The 13,520-nt window shown below is 43.3% G+C and overlaps 1 protein-coding gene across 1 annotated transcript; it reads right to left on the reverse strand.

Moving 5' to 3' along the window:
• Window positions 1–10,842: 10,842 nt before the first annotated feature.
• Window positions 10,843–11,928, reverse strand: gpr160 (G protein-coupled receptor 160). Its single transcript, XM_084119143.1, has one exon. The coding sequence runs from the start codon at window positions 11,847–11,849 to the stop codon at window positions 11,022–11,024; it is 828 nt and encodes a 275-aa protein (XP_083975269.1). The 5' UTR covers window positions 11,850–11,928; the 3' UTR covers window positions 10,843–11,021.
• Window positions 11,929–13,520: the final 1,592 nt, after the last annotated feature.

Below are 13,520 nucleotides of genomic sequence, written 5' to 3' on the forward strand. Positions count from 1 at the left end.
ATTTTACATCTTGTGAAAAGGGCATCCCAGCAAACACAGAACGTTGGCACAACGTAGCCAACCTTCTAACAACGTTTTAACAACATGGCCAAAAGGTTGCTATAACTACGTTGTGTGGTGAAGGTTGTTACAGCGTTGTCACAATGTTGGTATTAAACCACCGTTCAGGGCCATTGCTTAAGGTTGTACCAACGCTGTCTTGACAACCACTGGACTACATAATGTACTCGTCACTGCCCTGAAGCGCGAAAATCAGCCTTTTAAATTCCAACCACCTGTTGTTGGGCTCATTGTGTTCTCATTCATCATCGAGCAAGGATACGTGAGTATTGCGTTTAGCCTACCTCAGCTATCAAACACAACCTACAACTTTAATTATAATGTGATTAATGTAGCATCGCTCGCACTGTTTAGTTTTTCGTTTGATTTTTCCGCTATTTAGTCTCATTCGTTTCTTTGCTCCTCTGAATTTGTGGATGTTTCCCCGGTGACACCTGCTTTCGGCTACTGTCCGCCATACAGACCCGGTTTTGTTCTTTAAATGTTCTGATCTGCCTTTTCTTTTTATGTTTTATTTATTATACTTAACATAAATTTGTATATTCCTTTATTTCTTTTTTTTTTTTTTTTCACAAATGTATGACTTTTGGAAGTGCAATTTGATTATATGCAGTTTTAATAAAGTTGAATTAACGAAACCTTCTGTCATTTTTACTCTTCAAAGTGTAGGCTACACTTGCAGGTGTTGATAGCCCCATTAAATAATAATATAGATAAACAATAAACGATAAAAAGTATAATTATCTAACAAAATACACCATATAAAAATATTGTCAGAATGTCGTCTCTCAGTTGCTGAATGTCGCGCAGCAACGTTGCTACAGCCCTGTCACGTCTTACAATTCTACGTTGTTACAATGTTGCGAGCACGTAGACAGCGACGTTGCCATAGCAGAAATACAACGTGCCAGAGACGTTGCCACAACGTAAATGTGTTTGCTGGGTGAGGTCTGCAGGCAAAACACTTTGCCATTTGCCACATGACCTTGCAAGAGTATAGGCTATAGTCTATAAGAATAATTTCCAACATTCACTTAAAGACACACAGTTCTGTAAGATTTCACATAAGTATTATTCAATTTCAGTGTTGATATAAAAATATTTTGTAGTTCAAATGTATTGCAATAATTTACCAAAACCTGATTGTTACCTTAATCCCCCACCCAGCCACCCATCCACCCTTTTTTTTTTTTTTACTAGTCTTTGTCTTTATACAACCAATTTAACTTAGTGAAGACCCTGTCTGTGCACAGGTAAATTAAGTAAATTTGAAAGTGATGTTAAAGAATGGTTTTATTTTATGAATGTTGCAACTGCCCCTGTGGACTGTGGACTGTCAGTTGCATTTGACTGTCTATTCAAGTATAAATTGTATTATCATGTGTACATGTTTCAGCAGTGTGGGTGGGTAGCTGACAAATGGGGGTATGTTGTACTGTATTATGTGTTGGCTTTCCAATACAAACAGTTTCTGAGAAACTCAAGGAAATGCAAAAAGTGTTGCAACCATCCTAGCTCTCCCCTCATTTCCTTTTTGGATGAAATCCCTCTGATGCGGTCTTATGTAAATATTCTTAAACGGCAAGTAGCCTATCAGGAAGTCAAATAAACCGGTCAGATTGCTATAGTTTCATAACTATTCAATACACGTGTATTTTCCATGTAAACATAATTGGTTCAGTTTATTTGTATAGACTGAAACAACACTTCAGGAGCTCTACGTTTGAAGCAGAAATATAAGGTTAGGCTACTACCTGTTGGTATAGCGATAACCTCTGGTGGGTTACTAACGCTGGCCCAAACTAAAAGATTTTTAAAATCTTCATAGATTTTCAAAATGTGAGAGACCAATAACAGACTCAAACCCATCGACTGTAAACTCAAAATCAGAGTCCTGACTGTGTGTGTGAATCATGGGTGGGAACACGGAAAATCTCGCAAAATCCTCGCCTCGTGTAATGTGACTTTAGAGTAAACATGCATGGCGGACTACGGACAAGAAGAAAATGTGTTTGTTTGGACCATATAGGCTACTGTAAAAAAAGACTGCTTTTTACAGAAAAAGAAAGAAAAACGTTTGGATGATGAAGTTGTGGAGACTAGTAGCGGAGCTCACCTCCAGCTCGAGCAGTAACGTAAACAAGGATTGATAGCCTACTGCGCGTGCGCGAGCTGGACGTGAGCTCCGCGATGGAAGTCCGCTTTCGAGCCCCTATAGGGACGTGGTGGTGGAAAATTTTTTAGGATGGGAGCATTTTTTTCCCCCAAATCTTTTGCGTTCCCTCGCAAAACTTTTGCGTTCTCCCGAGAAACTTTGCGTTCCCACGCAAAACTTTTGCGTTCCCACGCAAAACCTGTTTTGAGCTCGGACAGACACTTCCAGTTTAATGTCCCGCTGGCAGTGTTTCAGAGCTCTGTACATTAATGGGGTGTTTCATAGTGTTTGAACTTGGACTCAAATATAAAGAAATGCGGTCAGTGCTTAACTCAAGGAGTTCAGTGAAGTTGGCAGTATTCACATGGGCTATTCGAACTTCCCGGATCAATATTCTTGAGCTAAACGTTGTTAAAACCTATTTTTTACAGTCTATGGTTAAAACACAAACGACACCTATTGACAATCACAGTAGCCTAACCTAGACAACGAGCTATACAACCAATTTTCATCAAAACAAGCTATTATAATAGCAGGGTTCTCAAGTTTTATCAAAAGCTTGGAGTGAGATCACATGCGGTTAGGGGAGGAGCCCTAATTGAGCCACGCCCCCACCTGTCCCCGCCCCCCAATTTTACCCATTGTTCATAATTAACCAGCACAAATTGAAATTATAACAATTGGTAAATCTGGGGCGCGTTCAAGTTCAAAACGGTGCGCAACGTTTTGCTACGGTTTCTGGGTTGAACGTCATGTTTCCTGGAAACGGCGTGCACCGGTGTGCAACGGGGTTTGAGATACGTTTTCTCTTGTTTGGTGGGTGTGTCAGAACTGCAGTCCAATCAGCAGCAACGTGTATATAAAGCACGCGGTATTAAAGTGAACTCGCACAATGGGTTCAAGGAAAGTAATTTACAAATGTCTTCGGTGCAGCTCGGTATACGCAACAACTGAGAATATTAGAAGACATGTTTGTTTTATTGTAAAAATATAGGTTATCAACATGATGTAGTTGCTTATATTTTTAGCTTCATTGCAAGTGTATGTGTCACGGTTCATGAATTCACTGGTTTCTTCGTGTCTCGTGTATTTGTTGTTCTGTGTGTGTGGGTGTGTGTGAGTGGGCGTGGCTGCTCGTTCAGCTGATCAGCACTCCACCTGATCTCATTCCCCTCACCAGCTGCTGTCAATTGTTTCTGCTATAAAGACTCATCGCACTCTCCTTTCCCTGTCAGATCGTTGGTTTTGGTGTCCTCAGTGTTTTGTCGTCGTCAGCCATTCCAGTTCCTGTTCCAGTTCCAGTTCCTGATCGTGTCCTGTTCGGTGTTTTCGTGGTGTTCGTCGTGTTGGATGTTCACTTCACTGGATGCACCGTCACCTGTCTTCACCACCACGCTGACCATCAAGTCCCTGCGCCACCAGCCCACCCGTGTGTTTATTCTGTGTCTTCTGACCCATAATAAAAGAGAATACTTGCATTACTGCTTCCGCTTCTGAATTATGACAGAACGATCTGACCAAACGATGGGAGCAGCAAGTGGATCCTCCTCTCTGGAAGACTTCATCAGGGTAACCATTTCTCAGATAGAGGCTCAGGAGAGGACTTCTAATGAGTCGGGTCGGGCCATTCAAGCTCTCGTGGCACAGGTGTCCGAGCTCACCCAGCAGCTGCAACATCTACGAGCTCCCACTGCGCCACCACCCACACCGTCCGCTCCCCCAGTTCCACCACCAAGCGTCTCCCAGTCAGAACCCCGTCTACCGGTCCCTGAGCCCTACAGTGGTGAGCCGAATTTTTGCAGAGCATTTCTCACACGCTGTACTATGCATTTTTCTCTGCAGCCCAGAACATTTGCCACCGAACAAAGCAAAGTGGCATTCGTACTCACACTGCTGACTGGGAGGGCAGCTCTGTGGGGGACGGCGGTGTGGGAAAATCAAGATCCGTGTTGTGCCTCGTTCCAGATGGTGATCGTGAAGATGGTGTTTGACCGCGCGGTCGCGGGAAGAGAAGCAGCACGAACCCTGGCGGATCTCAAGCAGGGAGGCAGATCCGTATCAGATTATGCCATAGAGTTCCGGACCTTGGCGGCTGAGTGTCAATGGAACGAGGAAGCGCAGTGGGACATGTTCCTCCATGGGCTGGCTGACCGCGTCCTAAGAGAAATCTACGCCTTGGATTTACCCGCTACACTCAACGGACTCATCGACCTGGCGCTTCGCGTGGATTCTCGTCTCTCTCATGTGGAGCGGATGAAGTTACCGGTTCGGGCTTCTACTACCGTTGAGACCACGCAAGCCAGCGGCGGGGACGCGGTCAGCCCCGTCTACGATCACGAGCCCATGCAGGTCGGGCGAGCTCGGCTTTCCCGGGAGGAGAAGGAAAGGCGGAGATCCCAGGGCCTTTGCCTGTACTGTGGAACTGCTGGTCACTTCGCTTACAACTGCCCGGTAAAAGGGCAAGCCCGGCAGTAAATCTGAGGCTACTGTCGGGTGGGATCTCCGCTGAGAAGACCTCATCAACATCAACTCTCCTCCCGGTAAGACTTAGATGGTCAGCCAACACTCACGACTGTCTTGCACTTTTGGATTCCGGGGCAGAAGGTAACTTCATGGACTACACATTCGCTCACAAGATTCACGTTCCCCTGTTACCACTCACCCGTTCCATTGCTGTTCACGCCCTCAATGGTCAAGCCCTTCCCACCATTGCATTCACCACTGGACCCATTACACTTACAGTATCCGGAAATCACACAGAGACTACCTCATTTTACATCCTGGACTCCCCCCTTGCACCTGTTGTTCTCGGTCACCCCTGGCTAATCAAGCATAACCCCAAAATTGACTGGCAGCAGAGATCAGTGTTGGAGTGGAGCAGTTTTTGTCATGAGTCCTGTCTTGTGTCTGCTTGTCCGTCTGTTATTGTTTCTGCTTTTCAGGAGGAGGCAGTGGATTTGTCAAACGTGCCCACGGAGTATCTGGACCTGAAGGAAGTGTTCAGTAAGTCTCGGGCTGCTTCTCTCCCTCCGCATCGTCCCTATGACTGTGCAATAGATCTACTGCCAGGTACGTCTCCGCCTAAGGGCAAGCTTTACTCTCTATCCATTCCCGAGAGGGAGGCCATGGAGAAATATATTTCTGATTCTCTGGCATCCAAATTCATCCGACCTTCCTCTTCTCCTGCGGGGGCGGGGTTCTTTTTTGTGGGGAAGAAGGACGGTTCTCTGCGACCTTGCATTGATTACCGAGGGTTGAATAACATCACGGTAAAGAATACTTATCCTTTGCCGTTGATGTCTTCAGCCTTCGAGAGGTTGCAGGGAGCGTCGGTCTTCACAAAACTGGACTTACGTAACGCTTATCATTTGGTCCGCATCAGGAAGGGGGATGAATGGAAGACTGCTTTTAACACCCCCAGGGGGCACTTTGAATATTTGGTTATGCCTTTCGGGCTGTCCAATAGTCCAGCGGTCTTCCAGGCACTCGTCAATGACGTGCTGAGAGACATGGTCGATCAGTTCATTTATGTCTACCTGGATGACATATTGATTTTTTCTTCGTCTCTCCAGGAACATGTTCAGCACGTCAGACGAGTGCTTCAGAGGTTGCTAGAGAATGGTCTTTTTGTCAAGGCGGAGAAATGCGCTTTTCATGCACAGTCTGTTCCTTTCTTAGGGTACATTGTGTCGTCTGAGGGGATGCGTATGGATCCTGAGAAGGTTAAGGCTGTGGTGGATTGGCCAAGTCCAGATTCCCGTAAGGCCCTACAGAGGTTTCTGGGGTTCGCCAATTTCTACCGGCGGTTCATTCGCAATTTCAGCCAACTAGCCTCACCTCTGACCGCCTTGACCTCCCCCAGAACTACGTTCAGGTGGTCAGACGCAGCCGAGGCTGCGTTTGCCAAACTGAAAGGCCACTTTGTTTCAGCCCCCATCTTAGTTACCCCTGATCCATCACGTCAGTTCATGGTGGAGGTCGACGCGTCAGAGGTGGGGGTAGGTGCAGTGTTATCCCAACGTTCTCCTACAGACGACAGAATGCATCCGTGCGCGTTTTTGTCTCATCGTTTGTCCCCTGCCGAATGTAATTATGATATTGGTAACAGAGAGTTGTTGGCAGTCAAGTTAGCATTGGAAGAGTGGCGTCACTGGTTAGAAGGGTCGGGGGTACCTTTTATCGTGTGTACCGATCATAAGAATCTGGAATACATTAGAACCGCTTAAAGATTGAACTCTAGGCAGGCTCGGTGGGCACTTTTTTTCGGACGTTTTGACTTTACTCTCTCGTACCGCCCGGGCTCCAAAAACATCAAGCCCGATTCTTTGTCACGTATTTTTGACCATTCCGATCGCCCGTCTACTCCCGAGTGCATTTTTCCGGAGACCCTAATTGTCTCCACACTCTCATGGGAGGTCGAATCAAAGGTCAGAACGGCCTTAGAAGGGGTAACGCCTCCGCTCGGTTGTCCACCGAACCGTTTATTTGTGCCAGAGCAATTACGGTCCAACGTCATTCAGTGGGGTCATTGTTCCAATGTGGCATGTCATCCAGGAGTCAGTCGTACCACGTCTTTAGTTAAGCAACGATTTTGGTGGCCACGTATGGCTCATGACGTTCACAGTTTTGTTTTGGCTTGCTCAGTTTGTGCCACTGGTAAGACTTCCAATCGACCCCCAGATGGGCTCCTTCAACCGCTGCCGATCCCTTCGAGACCCTGGTCCCACATCGCTCTAGATTTTATCACCGCCCTCCCACCCTCTCAGGGTAACACGGTAGTTTTGACCGTGGTGGACCGATTCTCGAAGGCGGTCCATTTCATTCCCTTGCCCAAATTACCCTCAGCCAAGGAGACAGCGTTAACAGTCGTTGACCACGTCTTTCGGCTACATGGCCTCCCGACAGACGTGGTCTCTGACAGAGGACCCCAATTTGTGTCCAAATTTTGGCAAGCAAGAATTTTGTAGATTACTGGGTGCGACGGTTAGTCTGTCCTCAGGGTTCCATCCCCAGAGCAATGGCCAAACTGAGAGAGCCAACCAGGATTTGGAGAGAACGTTGCGATGTTTGGTCTCCAAGAATCCTTCCTCATGGAGCCAACGACTGTCAATGGTGGAGTACGCCCACAATTCGTTACCAGTATCATCTACGGGCCTATCACCGTTTAAGTGTAGTCTAGGTTACCAGCCACCAATTTTTCCTAGTCTGGAATCCGAAGTCGCGGTCCCCTCCGCTCACGCCTTTGTCCAGAGGTGTCGTCGCACTTGGACTAGAGCCCGTGAGACTCTACTCCAAGCGGGAGCGCGCACCAAGGCTAAAGCCGATCGCCACCGGTCTAGGCCTCCCGTATACGTCGTTGGTCAAAAAGTGTGGCTTTCTACTAAGAACATTCCTCTCCGTTCCGTCTCTAATAAGCTAGCTCCCAAATTTATTGGCCCATTCACTGTCACTAAGATTATTAGCCCGGTGGCAGTCCGCCTCAAACTCCCTCCAGTGTACAGGAGGATTCATTCCGTCTTCCATGTTTCCAAAATCAAGCCCGTGTTTCGTTCTCAGTTTAATCCGCCTGTCCCGGTTCCTCCTCCGCCGCGTCTCGTAGAAGGGGAACCTACGTATTCGGTTAATCGTATTCTGGACTCAAGGCGGAGGGGACGTGGATTCCAGTACTTGGTGGACTGGGAGGGTTACGGTCCGGAGGAGAGGAGTTGGGTTCCTGCCAGAGACATCCTGGATCACTCTCTTATCGATGATTACAATCGACAGGTAAGGGAGTCTGGGGACGCCAGGAGGCGTTCCTAGGAGAGGGGGTACTGTCACGGTTCATGAATTCACTGGTTTCTTCGTGTCTCGTGTATTTGTTGTTCTGTGTGTGTGGGTGTGTGTGAGTGGGCGTGGCTGCTCGTTCAGCTGATCAGCACTCCACCTGATCTCATTCCCCTCACCAGCTGCTGTCAATTGTTTCTGCTATAAAGACTCATCGCACTCTCCTTTCCCTGTCAGATCGTTGGTTTTGGTGTCCTCAGTGTTTTGTCGTCGTCAGCCATTCCAGTTCCTGTTCCAGTTCCTGATCGTGTCCTGTTCGGTGTTTTCGTGGTGTTCGTCGTGTTGGATGTTCACTTCACTGGATGCACCGTCACCTGTCTTCACCACCACGCTGACCATCAAGTCCCTGCGCCACCAGCCCACCCGTGTGTTTATTCTGTGTCTTCTGACCCATAATAAAAGAGAATACTTGCATTACTGCTTCCGCTTCTGAATTATGACAGTATGACATTTGGTATAGAAATAAACAATGGTAATTAAGTGCTTTTCCTAAAAAGGAGAAAGAAAATACAGGGTATTAAAACAGTATGAACTACAAATAAAGTCAGTATGTGAGGCTAAATAGATGTGTTTTAGTCTGAATTAGGTAATATGTGTGTTTCCATTTCAGTTTCAGCAATCCCTTCACTCGATTGGGATTCTCTTTTGTTCTGGGCGGCAAGTGCAGTAAATGTAACTTCTGGCATATTTTGTAGTATTAAACACATATTTATACCGACTTCATCAGGCTCCGAAAATTCTTCACAAAGAACACAAAGAATGGCCTTCTCAGCTGCCATAGTTGCAACTCTTGCGTCATCAGAACAGTGTGTTCTACGCATCACCGTTTCTGTTTAAAAAACGTTGTGCAACGTTTTGTCGGGGCTGAACGCAGCCCTGATAAATGACAGAGCAATTCATCACATCAAATATATACAGGCTCCCCCGTAAGAAAATGTTGTGCATTTTAATGTTAAATTCATCAATCTGGTGCACTTTGAGAGTTCAAAATTAAAAGCTCCTCCAATCCATATTCAGTGTGCAAATTAAACAAAGAAAAAGTGAAACCTCTTTTAGTTACAGTGTCTATTTACATTACACCTACTACATAATAATAGTTATAATATTAATCCAATGACAGTAATATCCATATTTTGTAAAACAAATGCATTAAAAAATAAAGGAAACTTTCATAATTAGTTTTGTAACAATTTGCACCAATCGCGCATCTATGTTGCCTAGTTACGAACGCAATCTGGCCGCGAGATACGTGCTGGCGGCAGGAAACTTAGTGTGCCTGCGCCTCGTACACAACGTTATATAAAGCTTGCAGGACAATTTGGTTGGCATTGCTTTTTCAGCGTGAGAAATACACGGTGTGGCGTGTGAGCGTTTGAACTGGTTGAATTGCGTGTGTCTCACTGCCAATGCGTGAGACTTGAGAGACAAGTTCAAAGGGACCGTCTGCAAAGTGCAATATAACCCAAAAAACGACTACAGCATCAACTCATAGTCAAAAATTCAAACATAGTCATTAACTTCAATGTTAAAAAATGTAGTGCCACCCAATTCAGTTTACACATCAATGGTGACCCACTGGTCATATACACTGCTTTTGCACATTTTATATTATGAAAAATACTCAATAACTTCAATGTAACACACCAAATTTAGTTCACACATCACTGCTCTAATGTTGATTATAGGCCTACAACACTTAGTTTGGGAAGTAATTGCACATAAAATAAGTAGGCCTATTCTTTACACAAATTATATTGGTACTGTATGCATCTTTTGCATTATATTTGCGTACTGAATTTGATGGCATTACACTGCATAACAGTGTGAAGTTATTTAATATTTTTTTCTAAAAAGGGTGAAGTTATTGATTTTATTTCATAATAAATAATCATAAAAATTATGCATTTTTTTTTTAAATCAAACTAAGTAATGTAGTTAGTATAACCAGCAGGAGAGCAGTGATGTGTGAACTGAATTTGGTGACAGTACAGTGCGTCACAGTGAAGCTATTGAATATGTTTAATAATATAAAATGTGCAGAAGGGTTTTGGGATTTGCACTTTGCAGACGGCCCCTTATTTGGACTTGTCTCTCATTCGTCTTTAGAGACAAATAAATATTATAAAGCTCGTTTTGATGAGAATTGGGTTGTAGCTCGTTGTCTTGTGAGGTGTCGTTTGTGTTTTAACAACGTTTAGCTCAAGAATAGGGAAGTTCGAATAGCCTATGTGAATACTGCCAACTTCACTGAACTCGAGTTAAGCACTGACCGCATTTCTTTGAGTCCAAGTTCAAACACTATGAAACGCCCCATTAACGTACGTAGCTCTGAAACACTTCCATCGGGACATTAAACTGGAAGTGTCTGTCCGAGCTCAAAACAGGTTTTGTGAGGGAACGCAAAAGATTTGAAAATTCTCCCAACCTAAACATTTTTCCACCACCACGTCCCTGGCTCCGTAGCTTTCTGATGGGTTTTGTTTAGTTTCGTTCAATGTGACAATCTACAGACGGCGTGCGCGTTTGTCCTCGGGGTTCCCCCCACACATCAGGATTTATGATCGTAAATATTTAACATGTTGTTGGATATATTTGCGATTTAAGACACCTCACACACCACTGGAAAATCTAAAATAATCACCATCAAGAAATCGGTAGCCTACTGTCGGAAGGGGAGAATTGGGCTCAAAATCGGCTCGATTATCTTGTGTGTGGCTGCTTTAAATTTACCTCAGTAGGCAGTCTTATAAAGGGTGCTGTAGGGCCTATAGCCTATTCACTTTTATTCTACTAAAGAGAATCAGTTGTTGTTGTTTTACAAACCACATGTGTTTAATTTCCTTTTTGTAATGCAAACAGAAAAACAAATAGGCTACGCACACTCCACAATTAATGGTCAAACATATAGTGACTTAACTTCAGTGCGGTCAGTTTGTTGTCCATAATTACACTCGTAAGCTCCATTATGTAAAACAAAAGTAGGCTACCAGGAACAAAAACCATCTGTAATGGTGTCGGTTTTCTGGAAATTCGGTACAAAAGAGCGGAGACACAGTGTCAAAGCGACAGAAAAACTGTTGAGGAAACTCAACCAGACGACGTTTAACTGCAGGTGCGCATGCATCTCTATCATTAGCAGCGGTGCGATGATCATCAGAACGAGAAACGAGGCCCATGTGCTGAGAAATGTATGCATAACCCTCCTTAAACAAAACAAACAGCATTGTTGAGTGGAATGCAGAAAAACCTGCACCCTCCATTTCTCAAACGGAGTGTATGAGTAAAGCATGACTAAGGTGACTGTCAATAGCAACGCAACAAGAATCTGAGAACTCTGAGGGCTACTGAAAAGCTTGCATTGGTGCTTCTCATAATCTCCAAACAGTAGAGCAACGTCAGCCACCCAGAAAACATACAAAGCTGCTAGAATCCAAAGGAGACACACTCCCGCAATGTAAGTCAGCTTTTGTGTCCAGGATGTGTGTCTTGAGCTTGATGATAGGGTCCAGAAGTTATCTAGTCCTACAAGGAGGAACACCGGCCAGTGGAGCATGGCGTAGATAAAACAAGCAATCTGAGTCAGTAGGCATATGTAGTACCTGGTGAAGTGCCAGCCTGAGATGCTGACGTCTTCCAGATAGAAAATAGCTGTGAGGACAAAACTCAAGAGACTGTCAATCAGTGCCAAGGAAATGCAAAAGAATCCTGAGAAAGTCCGGATCATGTAGTGTCGCTGTATCACGACCACCAGCCAGTTCAGGAAACTCTTGAGCCACAGAACCAGCAGAAGAGAAGGGATTGATGTATCCATGGTAAGGCATAGTCCACAGCAGAAATCACAACAGTCACAATTTTAGTCTTTGTTGTAACTGGCAAGCAGTTCCTCACTGAAACAGTTTACACAGACTGTCAGTAGACACACCCGACTTAAGCTAAGTCCAGCCCTACACATCAAATGAACAGCCCTTTTCATTGGAAGTTCATTATTACTAGTAAAGCATGTATGTATGTGCATCATTTTTTCCACACAATTAAATGTAGGTGTGGTTTTATCTTTCAAGTTAATCTGTTCTTAGGTACTATTGCTGATTCAACAACACTACTCATTCAACAACTTTATTAAAATAGATCTAAAATTTAAAATGAAAATAACTAGAGTAGCATATAGCAGCAATACAGTACTTGCACTTTAATTCATCAATTACTATAGCCTATATACAGTATATATATATATATATATATATATATTCTTTTTATGAAGGTCATATTTCCGAAGCTATACTGTCATTTAATTTAGCTACTTTTCAAATATCTATTATGTGTAGATTTTATTGTTATTTTAATCTTAAACTGACAATTTATTATAAAATTATGAAATTTTACATTTACAACTATGATGATCTAAACAAAGTGTGAAACACAGTGTGAATAATCATGAACCATTTCAAACATTATTATGTGACAATGATTTATATCTATCTGTAAGAGAAATATATATACAGTGCTATGCATAAGTGAATACACCCATGCTAAAGTTGACTAAAAAGAGGAATAAAAAATCATATTTTGGAAATTGAACTTAATGCCTTAATTTAAAAAATTAGGAAAAATCCAACCTTTAAGGACACCAATTTTCTTTGTGAATGAATAATGTATCGTAAATAAATAAATGTTATTCCTTAAAATACATGGTGCATAAGTGAGTACACCCCTATGTTAAATTCCCATAGAGGCAGGCAGATTTTTATTTTTAAGTATTTAAAAAAAAAAAAAAATTAGGATACTATGCATCCTGATAAAGTTCCCTTGGCCTTTGGAATTACCCTTATTCAACTCATCAGCTCATTAACCCATGTGATAATGAGCTGATGAGTTGAATCCGGTGTGTTTGATTAGGGAGACAAAGAAAATGTGCAGTGTTGGGGGTACTCCAGGAGCAGGGTTGGGAACCACTGGTTTAAAGTGAACAGATAACAAACCTTTCAACTTTCAGAACTCAAAACAGGTTTTAAAAAAAAGGTATTTTGGAACAAACATTCGAACACAAGACGATGAATATGTTTTTACCAATAACATGTTTCAGGATCAACATCTTTGTTGACCTAGGATAGGAACAACATTCCAATCAATCATCATGGATAAGTTTACAGATCATTTTAAGGCTTAAAACCAGTGTTGGAGCTTCTGCACCATTCTTATTAATCTCTCCTTTCCCTCTGAGTTGGGTTAATAATAGGTTTAGTGGTAAGCAGGGTTAGGACTATGTTTTTGGACAGGAATGTTCCAGGATCAGCAAAAGATATTGATCCAGGGGGACGGTTGCCCATATATATTTAGAACAATAATATCTTAGTAAAAACCTAAAGTAATATTGACAAACTATATATCATTTGAAAGCTTACAATCTCTAGTTTTCATATTTGGTGGCTGTTTAAAAAAAAATAAATTACAGAGGAGTAGTAATTTATCAATTCGTAATAAG

The sequence above is a fragment of the Abramis brama genome (genome assembly GCF_963993115.1).
Source record: "Abramis brama genome assembly, chromosome: 7".
Lineage (NCBI taxonomy): Eukaryota > Metazoa > Chordata > Actinopteri > Cypriniformes > Leuciscidae > Abramis > Abramis brama.

What these genes read in the sequence shown, in the direction of transcription:
- gpr160 (XM_084119143.1), bottom strand. Translation starts at nt 11,849, where the DNA reads ATGGATACATCAATCCCTTCTCTTCTGCTGGTTCTGTGGCTCAAGAGT.